The 17,430-nt window shown below is 39.5% G+C and overlaps 1 protein-coding gene across 2 annotated transcripts in view; it reads right to left on the bottom strand.

Moving 5' to 3' along the window:
• Positions 1-17,430, bottom strand: part of tmtc2b (transmembrane O-mannosyltransferase targeting cadherins 2b) — a 220,694-nt gene that overhangs the window by 66,862 nt on the left and 136,402 nt on the right. For both annotated transcript variants that reach the window (XM_062036009.1, XM_062036008.1), the window contains 2 exons: positions 6,516-7,365; positions 565-679 (listed from right to left, as the gene is read on the bottom strand). In XM_062036009.1, the coding sequence (XP_061891993.1) occupies positions 565-679; positions 6,516-7,365 (965 nt within the window). The remainder of the gene's footprint in view (positions 1-564; positions 680-6,515; positions 7,366-17,430) is intronic.

The raw sequence follows: 17,430 nt of genomic DNA on the forward strand, positions 1-17,430 counted from the left end.
AGTAAATGTGTTCCTGTATGGTATTTCTCCAGCAATGGTCATGTGGTGACATAAATTATGGCATTTTGAGAGGTAAATATTGAGGTCGGACATCACTGAAGGCCTAGGTGGGAAACGGACAGCCCGCCACTGGTTTAATAATGATAATAAATAAATGGGTTATACTTGTATAGCGCTTTTCTACCTTCAAGGTACTCAAAGCGCTTTGACAGTATTTCCACATTCACCCATTCACACACACATTCACACACTGATGGCAGGAGCTGCCATGCAAGGCGCTACCAGCACCCATCAGGAGCAAGGGTGAAGTGTCTTGCCCAAGGACACAACGGACGTGACTAGGATGGTAGAAGGTGGGGATTTAACCCCGGTAACCAGCAACCCTCCGATTGCTGGCACGGCCACTCTACCAACTTCGCCACGCCGTCCCCACGTTTAGACCTAATGTTGTCCTCAACTTTTCTATTTTGTAAATTTCCAACTGAACTCTTGAAAGAACACATTGTAAAGATGCAAAGAAGAATTAGAAGAATTAACTGGTAGGTTCAATAAAAAACTACTCACAGGTTATACAGCATGTCCGCCATATTGCTGCGAAAATGAAGCGCATTTCTGTACGCTTGTTCCGCCTCCTCCATCTTGCCCTGGTTCTTCAGGACGTTTCCCAGGTTGCCCCATGCTGTCAAATCCCGAAGAAAAAAAACAAAAAAACATTACTGGGTTGTGCAGCAATATTCACGAAACAAAAGCTCTTTCTGAATAGATTCAGGAGAAAAGACATTTTCAAGTGGAATTTTTCTTTTGTCACTGCCAGCCACTCGAGGTTGTCGGGTAGGAACGTTGTTAGGCCGCTAAAAGGATGCTGTCCTGCTGCAGCTGCTCCGCAGGGATGAAGGATGACACACTGGGGGAGCTTTGTGCCAGAAACCACCACTCATTACTGTGAGAGTGTGCTTGAAAAGCAGACCACCACAGAGCCTTTTAACTACTAATGACATTAACAGTGAATGCAGTGGAGGATCTCGCCTATAAAGTAAGTTTGTTGAGCTTTTGTGCATGTTCTCCATTAACTATGAGAGAGGAAGTGCATACTGGATGATTAAAGCAGTGATACATGGAGTATATGTCAAATATGCATGACAATTAATGATAATTTTTTGGCGGTAATTCCACAAAGTAGGATTCTGTGCAGCATGCCTTCGAGCAGTGTGCTAATTTAATTACTACCAAGCGTGATCCCAGTGGAATATTTGGTATAAATGAGAAAAAAAGCTTGCCTGACTCATACGTGCCTCGAGTTATGCTTTGCTTGTTCCGACAAAAAAATTGATGCCGTATCTCTAAATTTCACCGTTCAGACAATTGGTAATCTACCAATCTCCCGAGCTTGTGTTTCTTGCTAAAATAAACGTGACAGCGGCTGCTCCTCCGTTCGCTTGATGGTCGGCCAAAACAAACAGCCTGTCATTCCGCAGCTCCGGTGGAATATTTGAAAGGGAAATTCGCTAACACGATGTATCCTGCTGTTGCCTCATGTGTCGCGGCCCCGCTTCCCCTCTAAGGGCCTATGACAGCAATAATTTGGACATAATTCTGTGGCTGCTGGCCTTGCTAGGAGGGCTGGTGAATAGTTGATTTCCTGTTGGAAGGTGCCAATCATAACTGGTGCCATGGCAGTGATGGCGCCCTTCCACTTGAGTGGACATCATGAACTAATAAACATGTACAAAAAGGATGTACTTATTTATGCCATTCTCAATATTCTACAAGTATGGAAGGCCAAAATTAAATGAATAAATACATATTGAAATAATTACTGAAATCTATCATTAATTAATTGTATTTGGAATTAAAATACATGAATGTGTTTTCAAACATGTCAATATTTATTTGTATCAAATTCAATTTAATTATTTAATATTTAATTATTGATTTCATTATTTCATGATTTAGTTGATTATTTTACGATTCAATCTTTTATTTTACTACTTAGTAAGTAAGTAAATCTTATTTCTAAAGCGCTTTTCACAGATAAAATCACAAAGCGCTGTATAAATGAAGTAAAACAACAATTAAATTTACAAAAACAGGGGCAACATCATAAAAAGGATACAAAGTGGATTAAAAATTATAGTTAAAAGGTGCATTAACTAAAAGCTTTACCAAAAAGAGAAGTTTTCAAACGTTTCTTAAAAGTAACAACACAGTCAAGATCACATGGAGGGACTGGTGCAAACTGTTCCAGAGTCTGGGAGCTTTAGCCTGGAATGCCAGGTCTCCACGGGTTTTGAAACAAGTTTTCGGGATCTTTAGAAGACCCTGCCCTGAAGAGTAGGGGCATAACAAGTCAGTGATGTACTGAGGGGCCCCACCATGCAACGCACGGAATGTCAGGACTAAAATTTTAAACTCAATGTGGAATTTAACTGGAAGCCAATGAAGACTGGATAAAATGGGGGTAATATGGGCTGTTCTGGGTGCACCAGTCAAGAGTCTGGCAGCCGCATCTTGTACAGTCTGAAGTCTCTTTAGCGTTGACTTGTTGAAAAGGGTGAAGAGAGAATTGCAATAGTCAATACGAGACAAAATGAACGCGTGAATGATCATTTCGAGATCCAATTTTGACAACAAATTTCTCACTTTAGGAATATTTCTGAGATGATAAAAACAGTTTTTGGTCAGTTGACGACAGTGACCCTTCAAAGACATGGACTGATCCAACACAACCCCAAGGTTTCTGAGGCTGCTTTTAACGGATGCACCCAGAGCACCAAGGGACTTCTTGATCAGGGGGATCTTTATATCGGGGGCAATTATCAGAGTTTCTGTTTTGTTTGAATTCATCCGGAGGAAATTTAATTTGATATATAATTAATTGTTTCGTGATTTAATTACAATTTCAGGTATTATTTATTTAATTGTGTCCCATTTGAATGTATTTTATCAGTCAAATTTAACCATCAAAGTCTGTGAGCAGCACTAGGCCTAATCAGCAGAATTTTGACCAAAGAAGCAGAGATTGGACAATATCCTGGTCTAAAAGTGCAGAAATAACTCTTACACATAATTCCTCTACTTCAACTGCTACATGCGCTGAGTCAGCAGGTCTTGCTTCCACATATTCCGCAAGGTCTTAAAATATCCTCCACCAACTCCCGAAAAAGTAGAGTGTAACCTCTTTCGCTGCCAAAAGACTTCCAAAGTTCCAGGCTTCAGAGCAAAGCAATGATTGGACTAGATTTGTGTTAGTACCGCCTGCTGATTTTGATTGGGGAGTTTAACGGATGAAACACATTTATCAATATTATTTTAATCTGTCAAACTCCCCCGTCAAAGTCAGTGGGCGGGGCTAACACAAATCCAGGCCAATCAGGTGTTGAGATCCCGCCCACTGACTTGGACAAAATTAAATAAATACATCTTTTCAATAATAATTTAAATGTGTCATTAGTTAAATTATTAAATCATGAAATAAATCAGTAGAATAAATCGTGAAATATTTTATTGAATCATGAAATAATTATTTAAATGTGATTTTACATTAAATGACACATTTAATAACAATTATGTATTTAACTGAATTAAGTAATTATTTGAAGATGTATCTAACGCCTTATGCTAGAACACTGAGTTTAAATTATAACAACTTCCATATTCAGTGATAAGACTCACTGATGAAGAGAAGCCGTTTCCTTTGAATTATTTAGCGTAACAGACAAAGAAAGACATGTCAAAACTATGATTAGACAAACTACTGTATCTTTGCTTTGCTTCTTTCGGCTTTTTGGTTATATCCGATCACATGGAATTTCTGGTTATAGAAGATAACGGATACAAGCTGAACAGTTTATGGGAAAAGCATCGGTGTAAAACTAGGATTTTTACTGAATGTTACTGATATTCACTAAGAACTATTTTTAAACAGGTATGTATGTTATCCTTTTCCTATGTTGTTATTGTATTTTGGCTTCTTCTGCATGAAAAAACACTACTATACTGAACTGTATGCGGTGATTATAAAGTCTTTCCCAATAAATTCTGATAACAGTTAGATTGTTATGGTAACAGTTCACGTTTAAATTTGTATAAGTTTTACGGTGTGATTTATTTTGCCAATCAAATGACAATAAAGATGTTTTTGTGCCTCCAAAGAGTGACGCATATTGTCAGCAAGTCTTAACAATATTGTGATAGTACAGATGAGCGTGATTATTTGTGTCACACCAATCATTGTATGAAAAGTTCATACAGATGAATCTCTACAGTGTACTTAGAATTTGTTACGACTTTCAACAGCAGGAATTTGTCTCCTCATCAGTCCAACAATCATGGCCTTCACTCCCTCGCACAACTGGTTTTGTCTTCTTCTCCTGTAATTTAATGGTGTTCAATTTCCGTGTTAATTCTTGCTCAGGAGAATGGGAAATCCAGATCCCATTTCCAATTGTTTGACATGTATACACTACATGAAACATTTCAGAAACCTTCCAATGAGTCCATTGGGATGTTTGTGGGCTAAAATGGCTAAATTTACGGCAGATGTTTCAAAAAAGCTACGGCAAAAGTTGCACTGGTTTGAGGCTTTTATCAGCAATATTGCTTCAGCTTGTGATTTAATGAAAGTGTAATCAATGTTTCAAGTGTTTATTTTGGGGAAAATAGTTCAAATAAAGTTATTGCCATAACCTTCATTTATTTCCATTAAAACCACATTATCATCATTGAAATTGCACTTTGAACATGTGTGCAATAAAAAATTAAAAAACTCTCCGCTGTTGCCGTTACACAGATCATGGCACCGACACACCACCGCTCTCATGTGTGCTCTAATGTAGCGCAGAAGTTAGGTCCAGATTTCATGATTTATTGTTAGTTATTAGTTTATTCATTAAATGATTAATTGAAACAACCTGCTCAGTGGCCTTGTGGTTAGAGTGTCCGCCCTGAGATAGGTAGGTCATGAGTTCAAGTCATACCAAAGACTATAAAAATGGGACCCATTACCTCCCTGCTTGGCACTTAGCGTCAAGGGTTGGAATTGGGGTTAAATCACCAAACATGATTCCCGGGCGCGGCCACCACTGCTGCTCACTCCTCCCCTCACCTCCCAGGGGGTGAACAAGGGGATGGGTCAAATGCAGAGGGTAATTTCACCACACCAAGTGTGTGTGTGACTATCAGTGGTACTTTAACTTTAACAAAATATAAATCAGATTTTTTTTCTTATCGAATCAAGCAATTTGATCAATTCATTTTTGCAGCCCGAGTTACATGTTACTGTTTCTGGTTTGTTTACACAAAGAAAAACCGTAACAGTCGATGCGATAATTAGACCAGATTTCACTGGTTATTGGATGTCGGAATTTGAGTGTTATTCAGGGACAAATTTGATTAGCGAAAATGACAACTAATGGCAAAAATGTGTTGGGAAGTTGATTTGACAATGTTGCACGGCGGTGATTAAATCTGCGTAAAATGGTGCCATCGCAACATTCAAAAATCCTGGAGAGCCTGGTTTAGAGCTGCAAAAATTACTGTGATGAGAAAAAAACAACTACAATTTATAATTTGTTGCATCAATTAATCGTTAATTGTTAAGTGTAACTATTAACATTGAAAAAATATGTACTGCATTAATTACAAATCATGAAAGTTATACAAGCTGAAAAATCCTTGTTTATATTAAATATTTTCCGTAAAATATGCATTAAAGCTATGAAGTGTGTCTTATTCGTTAACTCGGTTAATCGAACAAAATAATTAATACATTACAGATGACTGAAACATTTAATAGCTGTAGCCCTGGTTAACATGTATTCTAAGCCTAATTTTAATCAAGTTAAAGTTAAAGTAAATAAATAAATGATAAATGGGTTATACTTGTATAGCGCTTTTCTACCTTCAAGGTACTCAAAGCGCTTTGACAGTATTTCCACATTCACCCATTCACACACACATTCACACACTGATGGCGGGAGCTGCCATGCAAGGCGCTAACCAGCAGCCATCAGGAGCAAGGGTGAAGTGTCTTGCCCAAGGACACAACGGACGTGACTAGGATGGTAGAAGGTGGGGATTGAACCCCAGTAACCAGCAACCTTCCGATTGCGGGCACAGCCACTCTACCAACTTCGCCACGCCGTCCCCAAAGTACCACTGATAGTCACACACACACACTAGGTGTGGTGAAATTACCCTCTGCATTTGATCCATCCCCTTGTTCCACCCCGTGGGAGGTGAGGGGAGTAGTGAGCAGCAGCCGTGGCCGCCCTCGGGAATCATTGTGGTGATTTAATCGCCAATTCCAACCCTTGATGCTGCGTGCCAAGCAGGGACATAATGGGTCCCATTTTTATAGTCTTTGGTATGACTCGGTCAGGGTTTAAACTCACTCACTACCGATCTCAGTTACAGATACTTCATTGTAAGACACTTCAGTAGCATTAATAATGCATATACAATTTTGCATGTGCCCCTTTTTAGCGACTAACATGGTGAAAAAAAGATCAACCTACCTTTAGCCGGATTAACAGAAATCCCCGACTTGTAGAGCATCTCTTCGTTCTCCCAATCCCTGTTCCTCAAAACAGTCTTAACACCAAAGAGCAGAATCAGAGCTGCGCTGCAATAAACCAGCAAGGCCTTGGAGGACTTGTGTCGCAGTCGGATGTAGAGAGACCTCAACCCCACAGCGACCAGCAGGCAAAAGCCCATGCTGGGGATGTAGAGCACTCTTTCTGCAATTACGAAGCCCACGTAGAAAAAGAGGTTAGTGGCGGGGAGGAAAGGTATAGCTAAAAGGCCGAGGGAGAACACCACGACATTTTCAGTGATGGGCAGAGAAGTCCTGCTTTCGTGGGGCTTTTTGGTACCGTTCTGTGCACCGTGTTCATTGTGAGCGCTAGTGCAAGAATTGTTCACATGTTCTTGCTCATGATCCTGGTAACTGTGTCCATTGCTGTTGCCATTCTTTCCATTGGTAAACACGTGAGCTTTACCATTGCTGTCCTTTCTTTTGGCTTTCGGCTGCTTCCACACACTGAACCAAGCTAGCCACAACAATCCCAAATAGAAGATGAGCGTATGAACGTTTCTCCAGTCGGCAAGGCTCCGGATCAGAGGCAGGGTGTCCATGGACCAATCGAAGCTGAGCGTGTTCGGGCAGAGGAGAAGCCAGAAGTTCATGGCGGGCAGGTACAGAAATGTTAGCGTCCTGGTGAGGAGAGAGGCGGAGTCCGCTGCCGGGTTGTCCGAATTGGAGAAGTTTGGGGGCTTGTTGCCCATCCAATAGAAGCGGCAGGCCAGCAAGGTCGCACCCCAGGCTGCCAGCAGGAATACATTAACCATCAGCTGGGCATTATTTCTCTGAAAGAGAAAACAAAGAACCTTAGCCGAATAGAAAACTAAGTAGCTTCAGGACACAGAATGCTGCAAATTATAGTGTCTCAACAAGACAAGATTCATGGGTTATTCTATTATTTTATTTATTTGTTCGTAGACCTTTTAATCACACAAGAAGACAGTGGTTTGGCAGTTTAACAGAAGGGATGTCAGATCTTTCATCACTTAAATGGCCACTACGTGATCTTGGATGTGGAAAAGTGTAACACCCACAAGGCTAGAATGTGAGTCAGATGTTATGAGTTTCTTGAAAACGTTTTGCGTTTGGCTTGTTCTTCTGAACAAACCATAATCAGTTGAACATTTTTCTTCCTAAAAAAAGGACAGGACCTGGTTAAATAAACTAAGGAAAACTGCATTAATTGATTGCTTGACATTTCCATCCAACCATTTTCTACCGCTTATCCCTTTCAGGGTCACAGGGTTGCTGGAGCCTATCCCAGCCACACTCGAGCGTAAGGCGGGGTACACCCTGGACAAGTCGCTACCTCATCACAGGGCCAACACAGATAGATAGACAACATTCACACTCACATTCACACACTAGGGCCAATTAAGTGTTGTCAATCAGCCTATCCCCAGGTGCTTATCTTTGGAGGTGGGATGAAGTCAGAGTACCCGGAGAGAACCCACAGAGTCACGGGGAGAACGTGCAAACTCCACACAGAATTCGGGAATCGAACCAAGGATCTTCTCGCTGTGAGGCACAAGCGCCAACTACTGCTCCACCCTGCTGCCTGCTTGATAATTCCCAGATTTTAGTACACTAAGGGCCTAAACCACTAAAGGTTTTGTGTATTAAAACACATGCAAACTTGATAGTGCACACAAAGCTGACATACTAAGCTTGTGTGCAGAGGATATTCATTCATGTTTATGCAGAATATATGCTGATTATCAAAATGCTCACTATATTAGGAGAGGAAAATACAAATGTAATCATTTAGCACTCTCAAAGTGATTTATTAAGACTAAAACTGTTCTGCGGCAGCTGTTTTGCATCTAGAATGTTAGTGCAAACTGGCATGGATACAAAATGGGGTGTAAAATTGTGATGTATCATGTTGTATGCATGCATGTTCGAAATAAACACAAACTCAACTCAACTCAACTCTATTCAGCAACATCAGTTTATAATCTTATAGCTGCTGAATGACTTAACGGGCTGATTAAAACTAATGCAATTAATTCATGTTGGTTTTTGCTGGCATGTTTTTTTAATAATAGGAAATATTATGATATATATCCTACATGAAAATGGTCTTGCAATATACATTTTATTGCATCTAGATCATTCCAGATACACATTACCAACACCACAGCCCCTGCTGGAATACATCATCAATGTGCTAAAAATAGGTTTTGTTGTCTAGATAGTGCTTCAACATAAGAAAGTTGGTAACATTTTTATTTGTGTTCTGCGTGTGACAAAAAGCCACATGTTGCACCATATGATGCCATAAATGTGGAAGAAAATTTGTGTCTCCATAGTGACAGTCGGTATAAACCCAGAACCTGCATTTAAATAGGGCGGTCTGCACCACTTTTGCACTTATTATGAATTTTACATGCAGTCTTAGTAGAGCACCCACTTAGCGCTGGGCGATAAAATGATATTAATATACATCACGATAGACACGTAATCAATATGAATACAACTTGCATTTGATAAAGCGCTCGATATATACGTATATTGTTTCCTTCGTCGGAAGAAACAGGAAGTGGCGAAGCAAAGTTGGTTACATGACAAAAAGGCACTCGCAAACCGAGAACCACAGGAAGTGATCACTGTTCAGTGGGAGTGACACGCTAACAGCCAATCAGGTAACAGCATCAACTAATTCGGTTGCGCTGTCTTGTTGTACCGCGGTTGATTCTCTGCATGGAGTGAGATGAGAAACTGAAAATGAGTGCTGCAGAGAGCAAATACATTATCAATAAAACAGGAAAAGTCACATCAACACTATGGCATTTTTTTTTTAGATCTTTTAAAAACGGACTGTAGTCAGACCAAGGCACTTGTCATCAGTAATACTACACCACCTGAGCCGCTCTCACCCTTGAGCACAGCCAGTACTAAACTTGCAGAAAATAGTTTTTCTCAGGTTTCTTTATGTTTACATTTTCACACTTTGCATTATTTTGTTACACTTTGTGAAACATTTCTTACATAATTCCTTTTTTTGCACCTTAATTTTAAGAGATTATTGTTCGGTGTTAATTGTGATTTTAGAATTTTGTCGATATCTGTTGGGTGTTTTCCTTGGTTGTGTTGACATTTCCATTACTTTCTGCCTTGATAGCTGAGGGGATTATAATTAGAGGAAGGTTACATTTTAAATTAAACATTTACATGTATATTTTTCTCCGAGTCCTTATTTTAGATCATAAAAAATATCAATAAATAATAATATTGACCGATATAAAATACTTTTATCGTAATGCAGTTTTCAGCCATATCGCCCAGCCCTATCTCCACTAATAGTAGACACAATGTCATATCTTGCACATGCTATTTAGCATGTGTTTTTGGATTTTGGTAGATCAGACCCATACTCTAGAAACTGATGACTAAACAATGATTGGACCTATTGCAGAATCAACTGTAGTGCTCATTTGTAATTTCAGACTTAGAGCTTTGGGACACTCTTTGGGAAAACACTATGATCGTTTGTGTAATGTTCTTCATTCAAAACCCTACTCAATCCAACACAGACGCATGGAGAGAGCACTCTCAGATTACCTTTGAAAGTTGGGCCGGCCCTAGGGTACAAACATGTCTCATAAACATTAAACAACCCCGACCTGAGCCCATATGACAGATACATCGCTGATATCTGCTGATCATCGTTGCCAATACAAAGAGGCGTAACCTCAAAATGAAGACCACAGGAAATTAAACAAGAAAGACGAGAGGAAATGTATGAATACCGAGGCTACCGTTGAACTCTAAAACCCTTTTATCCAGTTTTAGATCAAAAACAGATAAGACCATTATTGAAGAAGTACAATACCTTCTGGCTCAACAGGATTTTACTGCACATAGATACAGCTCCTTGCCTGGATAAGAATTTGGGATTTAGTATCAATAAACTGTTACCTCCTGAGAATCAGCGTCTTCTGCAGTGGACATTTGTGTTTTGCATAAGAGAGCTTTTTTTCTGAAATGTGTAAAACTAATAAAATAAATAGACCAAAAAAATGTCCAAAGCAGAAGACTCTGTTTCTTAGGATATAAAAAGTGTACAAACATCTTGGCAACAGGTGAGAACTTGGCAAAATGTGACATCAGCAAGAAATTATCCTCGGTAAGAAAGTTTAGTTTACTGTACCATTTTCTCTGTAATTTGAGTCAAAAACAGAGCAAAGTTGATCAAAAAGAAACATATCTCCATAGTTAAATAACACAATACCATAGGCTTTAAGTCCTTACGGTTTGACAGAAAGAGAAAGATGAAAAAAGACCAACTTGGACTACGTTTCTACTCATGCAGAAGCTGGGAAAGACAGGAAGTGCATTGAAGTGGTCGGTGAGGCCCAGGGGTTAAATTCAGAGCAGACTTTACTGGGGAGACTGGCTGGCTGGTATTACACCCCAATCATTGCTTCGGGTAGATCCAGAGGGATTTAGAAGGCTCTTCTTGAGGCTCTTATGACACTTCTGTGGCCCAAGCAAAAGTTTGGAGGTCAACTTTGAGCCCTTACAGGATGCAAAACTTGTATACAGTGGTTGCACATGCACAAATTGCCGAGGTACCACATCATCCCATGCCTAAAAGATTCACTAAATATAAAAAAAACAGTACTGCTTTGCAAATATTTAATAACAGTTATCGTCCAACAAGGATTGCGTCAGTAAACAAGAGCACAGACCTCCACCAAAAGTAAACAGTAATTCTGAAATCCTATTCTCAGGGCATTTAATCGTAGACTTAGATTGGTCAGACTAGATCAGACCAATCTATCATTTTAAATTACTTTAAAAGTCTTATATAAGTGTTATAATGAAGGCAACACATGATGTAAGTGTCTATATTAGCTATATTAGCTTACTATCAAAGGCTGACGCAAATCTTCATTGACATAAATGTTGCATTATATTTTTTATTCTACACATTTGTGCAACATTGGAAAACATTAGTAAAATGGAGGCTTCTCACAGGATGAGATAACTTCTGGGAATTACTGTCTTAGAATGGCCAAAGGTATAGATGTGTGTGTCCAAGTTTAAGGAAACAGCAGGCTGTCTTCTTTTAATAGATTTATTACAATCTTTGCAAGCTGGGTAACGTTTGCTGTGGTCTGGAACAACATGGCATGGAAACAACTATCAGGGCATTTAATCGTAGACTTAGATTGGTCAGACTAGATCAGACCAATCTATGAGAGGCTAAACGTTAGTTATGGGTTGATGAGGCGCCATGAAGCGTTTCGACACATTGCAAAACTGTATTGATACTGTGTTGATACCGTGTCACTAAATACTGACATCTGCTGGACATTAAATAGGCAACTTATGGACGGACTCAACTGACACTGATTTTATGACCAAGTATATACAATAATATAAACCAAGTCATTGTATTTCATTTAGGATTATTTCATATCTTCATTTAAATAAAAATATATTTTGATCTTTTTTAGATACAGTCAATAAAAAATGTGAACATGTATCATAACATGGAAATCTAAGAGAATGTGTTGTGAATGAGGATGCTTGTGGACTGGGATTTTTTTAAATTTATTTTTTACACATTTTTATTAAAAAAAAAACAGTTTTTCCAACGTATTCAATTTTAGACGATTTCTTTCATTGATTGATTGAAACTTTCATTAGTAGATTGCACAGTGAAGTACACATTCCGTACAATTGACCACTAAATGGTAACACCCGAATAAGTTTTTCAACTTGTTTAAGTCCATTGATTCATGATACAGATATATACTATCATCATAATACAGTCATCACACAAGTTAATCATCAGAGTATATACATTGAAGTATTTACATTATTTACAATCCGGGGTGTGGGATATAGAGGAGGGGGGGGGTTTGGGTTAGGTTGGGTTGTTATCAACACTTCAGTCGTCTCTTCTTAGTTATTATTTCTCCGGCTGTAGAAAAGACCTGCTCACAGGGCACAGAGGAGGCGGGAGTGCGACACAGTTCGCGTATCGGTCACGTGACCAAAACAGCTCATGATCGGTCACGTGACTTTCTAAAAGCGGTACGCGCACCGACACAGGGTATTGCTCTATGAGCTCGACGCATGCGCCGATGCATCGGTGTTGCCGGACCCATTACTACTAAACGTTGTCTAAGAGAAATCAAACAGTCAAGTTGCGATCAATTAAATGCCCTGACAATACAATGGTCTGGATGAATGACAACATCCAAATAAATCCTGTATTTTTAATGTTAGTCTTCAAAGACTTCAAATACTCTTTACTGTCAATTTTTCCATACACAATACATAAGAATCAAAATACAGTTTCTCTCTCACCCTAAAATCTAGAGTTTTTTTCCAAGTGGCCGCTGCATCTAAACCCGCCACCATTCATGGTTTAACTAAATGCTGTATGTTAATCAAATGAAGCAGGAAATAATTGAGAATGTAGTTAATTTTTGGAATTTTAGGCAGTTAAATACAACAACAAAATTATTTTGAGTTGCAAATATACCATTTCAGTCCAGTGAACATCTGAAACATGAACAACCCTATTCCTTTCACCCATATTTCTCCTGAACTGCTTACTCGGGATGTGAATCTTACAACAACTCATGATTTGGTTCGATTCCAATACTCGGGGTGATGATTCGATTCAGAATCGATTCTCGATTAAACACAATTCTCTATATATACCGATTCTCCCAAAAAATTTGGCACAGGGGATTTTTTACCACTGTGTTACATGGCCTTTCCTTTTAACAACACTCAGTAAACGTTTGGAAACTGAGGATACCAATGTTTTAAGATTTTTTGGGGAAAATCTGTTTCCATTTTTTTGCCACTGCCATGCAAACATAATAATGTAAAAAAAAAAAAAAAAACCTCTTACCTCACATAATTCACAAACCAATCAGGGCATGTCATCCACACAAACGGGTTAACAGAAAACATGTCATGTAAAAATCTAATCTATTGGGATAATCCTCAAGGCAGTATGGGACAACTGGGTTACTAGGACTGCTCTGACGCAACAGGACCACTATACAGTAGTAGGGCTTGTATTGGGGAAAATATACACAGAGCAGGCTTTATTTCACAATGATATGAGTATTATTCATTGAAGTAACCGAATTTGCTCATTTCAAATAAAAAAGTAATATGCTGTAAATGGGGGAGTGGAGTTTTACATTGCATTGTATATTAAAACGCATACAGTATGTTTCTGCAAGATAAGTCTATGGACAGCAATGCGAACATAATTCAATTTGGATTTCATGTATTAGTAGACCAAGTACACCTTATTTTAGACTACTTTGTCAAGTAGTTGGTTGAGGAAAATGTGCACAACATACCTGAGTAAATTGGGAGAACATTAAAGGGAAACTTCGGTTTTTTTCAACCTGGGCCCTGTTTTCATAATTTTTTCTGTATATGTGAGTGCTGGATAAAACATTTTTTGAGGTCGCGCCAGTATTGAGCAGGGCAGGCAGCCTCCAGCCCAGCTAACGCTCGTACACAGGGCAACTGGCTCTCGTCAAAATTCGGCCTATAAACATGCATTTTTTTCACACTGACAGGCTCAGATAGTTACAATGAGTGTCCGACAACATACTAGAAAGGAGAAATTAACGTATGTCTCTACCTTTAGCTGGAGATCGCTGTTTGTTGGGAGCTGTGTCCAAATCTCACCACGCTACAAATCTCGTTCCGAAATCTCGCGATAACTCGCGACAAATCAAATCGTCCACATCAGGCAAAAATTCAGCCATGACAGACAAACAAACAAACTTTTCTATAAAACTAAAATAACAGTCTTCGGTAATCCAACAGAAAATCACTTCAGTCATCTCTCTTCACCTCAGTCAGGTAACTGTTTTTCCACCGGTGTTTTGTCGCGAGTTATCGCGAGATTTCGGAACGAGATTTGTAGCGTGGTGAGATTTGGACACAGCTCACAACATACAGCGATCTCCAGCTAAAGGTAGAGACATACGTTAATTTCTCCTTTCTAGTATGTTGTCGGACACTCATTGTAACTATCTGAGCCTGTCAGTGTGAAAAAAATGCATGTTTATAGGCCGAATTTTGACGAGAGCCATTTGCCCTGTGTACGAGCGTTAGCTGGGCTGGAGGCTGCCTGCCCTGCTCAATACTGGCGCGACCTCAAAAAATGTTTTATCCAGCACTCACATATACAGAAAAAATTATGAAAACAGGGCCCAGGTTGAAAAAAACCGAAGTTTCCCTTTAACATCAAATCTTAGAGGGCCTCTCTAATGCATTGGCACTTATTGCATAGTTCTGGTGTTTAAAATTAAAATCCCCATCCCCCTAAAATAGACAAAGTACTGATTTTAGGCTTGTTTTGTAATGAGTTTCAGCACATTATCAGGGATGTGAGAATCCTTTGAGAAAAAAGGGGAAACTTGAGGGGAAAAAAGAGGAACATTTCTATCAGCACATAGTACCGCCACAAAAACCCCGAAATACAATTTTGAAACTCAAGACTACAGTCCCTGCAATTGGGTGAATTTCTACACTATATTTTACCTTTAAATTTATTCTCATCTACCAACCTCTTTCTGCTGTCCCTTTTGACCCTTACATGTCCCATGTAATGTACCACAGATGTTTTTTGTTCTTTAGTAGATAACTTACTAACATTATTATCATTGAAATTTTAATGTACATTTCTAAAACATGAATGCATTGAACTCAGAAAAAATGTCCCGTTTGGCAACTCTAGACTGTAGCCAGGCCCCCAATGGTAATATCATTCTGGTGTTGTGACTTTTATTTACATTCTGTGATGTCAAAAAATATACCATCTTGCTACTAATAAGTACTCTAGAAGTACAACAAGTTCGGAACTAACTGTGTTCCGATTGTAAACATCCAAATAATATTAGCAGCAAAGTAGACAACCCTCAACGTTGTGGCTCGGAGAACGAACGGAGGGAACAACACGTACGCTAGCTAGCTGGTTAGCTCTAGCGAGCTTGTTTCGGTGCTCCTGATTGTTCTGCAACTCACTGCGACGTTTAGGCAAGAGAAACAGCGAGTACCTGAGGCTGAGGTGAGCGTTCAACAAAATGTGTTTGTATCGTATTTTTTTTAAATTTCATTAAAAAAAACGCGGACGTGATATCTGTGCACTTAAGATGTGACTTTAAGGTTTTACTACTTACGTATAAAATACTACACAGTCTAGCTCCATCCTATCTTGTTGATTGTATTGTACCATATGTCCCGGCAAGAAATCTGCGTTCAAAGAACTCCGGCTTATTAGTGATTCCCAGAGCCCAAAAAAAGTCTGCGGGCTATAGAGCGTTTTCTATTCGGGCTCCAGTACTCTGGAATGCCCTCCCGGTAACAGTTAGAGATGCTTGCTCAGTAGAAGCATTTAAGTCCTATCTTAAAACTAATTTGTATACTCTAGCCTTTAAATAGACCCCCCTTTTAGACCAGTTAATCTGCCGTTTCTTTTCTGCTCTGCCCCTCTCTCCTTAGTGGAGAGAGGGGGCACAGATTCGGTGACCACAGATGTGGCGCTAGCTGTCCAAAGTCGGGACCCAGGGTGGACCATTCATCTGTGCATCAGTTGGGGACGTCTCTGCACTGCTGACCTGTCTCCACTCAAGATGATCTCCTGCTGGCCCCACTATGGACTGGACTCTCACAATATTATGCTAGATCCACTCGACGTCCATTGCACTAGTCGCCCACATCTGCGGTCCCCTCCAAAGTTTCTCATTGTCATCCCATTGGGTTGAGTTTTTTCTTGCCCTGATGTGGGCTCTGTACCGAGGATGTCATTGTGGCTTGTGCAGTCCTTTGAGACACTCGTGATTTAGGGCTATATAAGTAAACACTGATTGATTGATTGGTATCCTGACGCGAAAATGAATGTTTAAAAATGCGAATTTCCGCATTTCCGCTGACATTTTACATGCCTACATTCTGAAATGCACACTTTTGGCTCCAAAATGTGGAGCCACAGAAAACAGAAGGTAATTTCATATCACATAGTACGGTGGCATCCTCATACGGAATTACATTATTTTGGAGCAGTATTTTAAGGAATTATCAAATGCATTGTTGCAGGTTGTAGTAATACAACTAAAGAAGGGGTCGAACAAGGTTCGACAATTCTGATTGGCGAACATGTCTGTCACTCAAATGCCAGTGACACCAGACGAAGAAACAAAAAAAAACTCACCCTCTTGCGGTTATTTATCGCATTAATCAAAACCTCGATGTTGATGAATTGTGCAGCCCTGGTTTCAAGTACAATTGGTTATCTTCCCAATGCCGTATTTTCCAGACTATAAGGCGCACTTAAAATCTTTTTTTTCCCTCAAAACTCGACAGTGCGCCTTATAACCCGGCGCGCCTAATGTACGGAATCATTCTGGTTTTGCTTACTGACCTCGAATCAATTTTATTTGGTACATGGTGTAATGATAAGTGTTACCAGTAGATGGTAGTCAAACATAAGAGATACGTGTAGATGATGGCAATATGACTCAAGTAAACAACACCAACATGTTATATGTTCCATTGAAAATATAGAACATTACACACGGCGCTCAAAAATCTATCAAAATGTTTTAGTACGACTTTGGTAAGCTATGAAGCCGCACCGGTTGAAGGATTGTTGGCGCATTAAACATACGAGTATTATTATGGTGTGTGTATAAGGTAAGACATATTATCTGGTGTTTTGTTTCGAAATATTATGCAAAAGCAACTTTTTTTATCTTCTGGTACCTGCTGATCTGTATTTGGGATCTGCATAAATCCTGAAAAATTGCGCGGGTTCGCCTTTGTAGTCCGTGCCGACACCGTAGTTGATAAGC

The sequence above is a fragment of the Entelurus aequoreus genome, linkage group LG24 (assembly GCF_033978785.1).
Source record: "Entelurus aequoreus isolate RoL-2023_Sb linkage group LG24, RoL_Eaeq_v1.1, whole genome shotgun sequence".
NCBI classification, from domain to species: Eukaryota; Metazoa; Chordata; class Actinopteri; order Syngnathiformes; family Syngnathidae; genus Entelurus; species Entelurus aequoreus.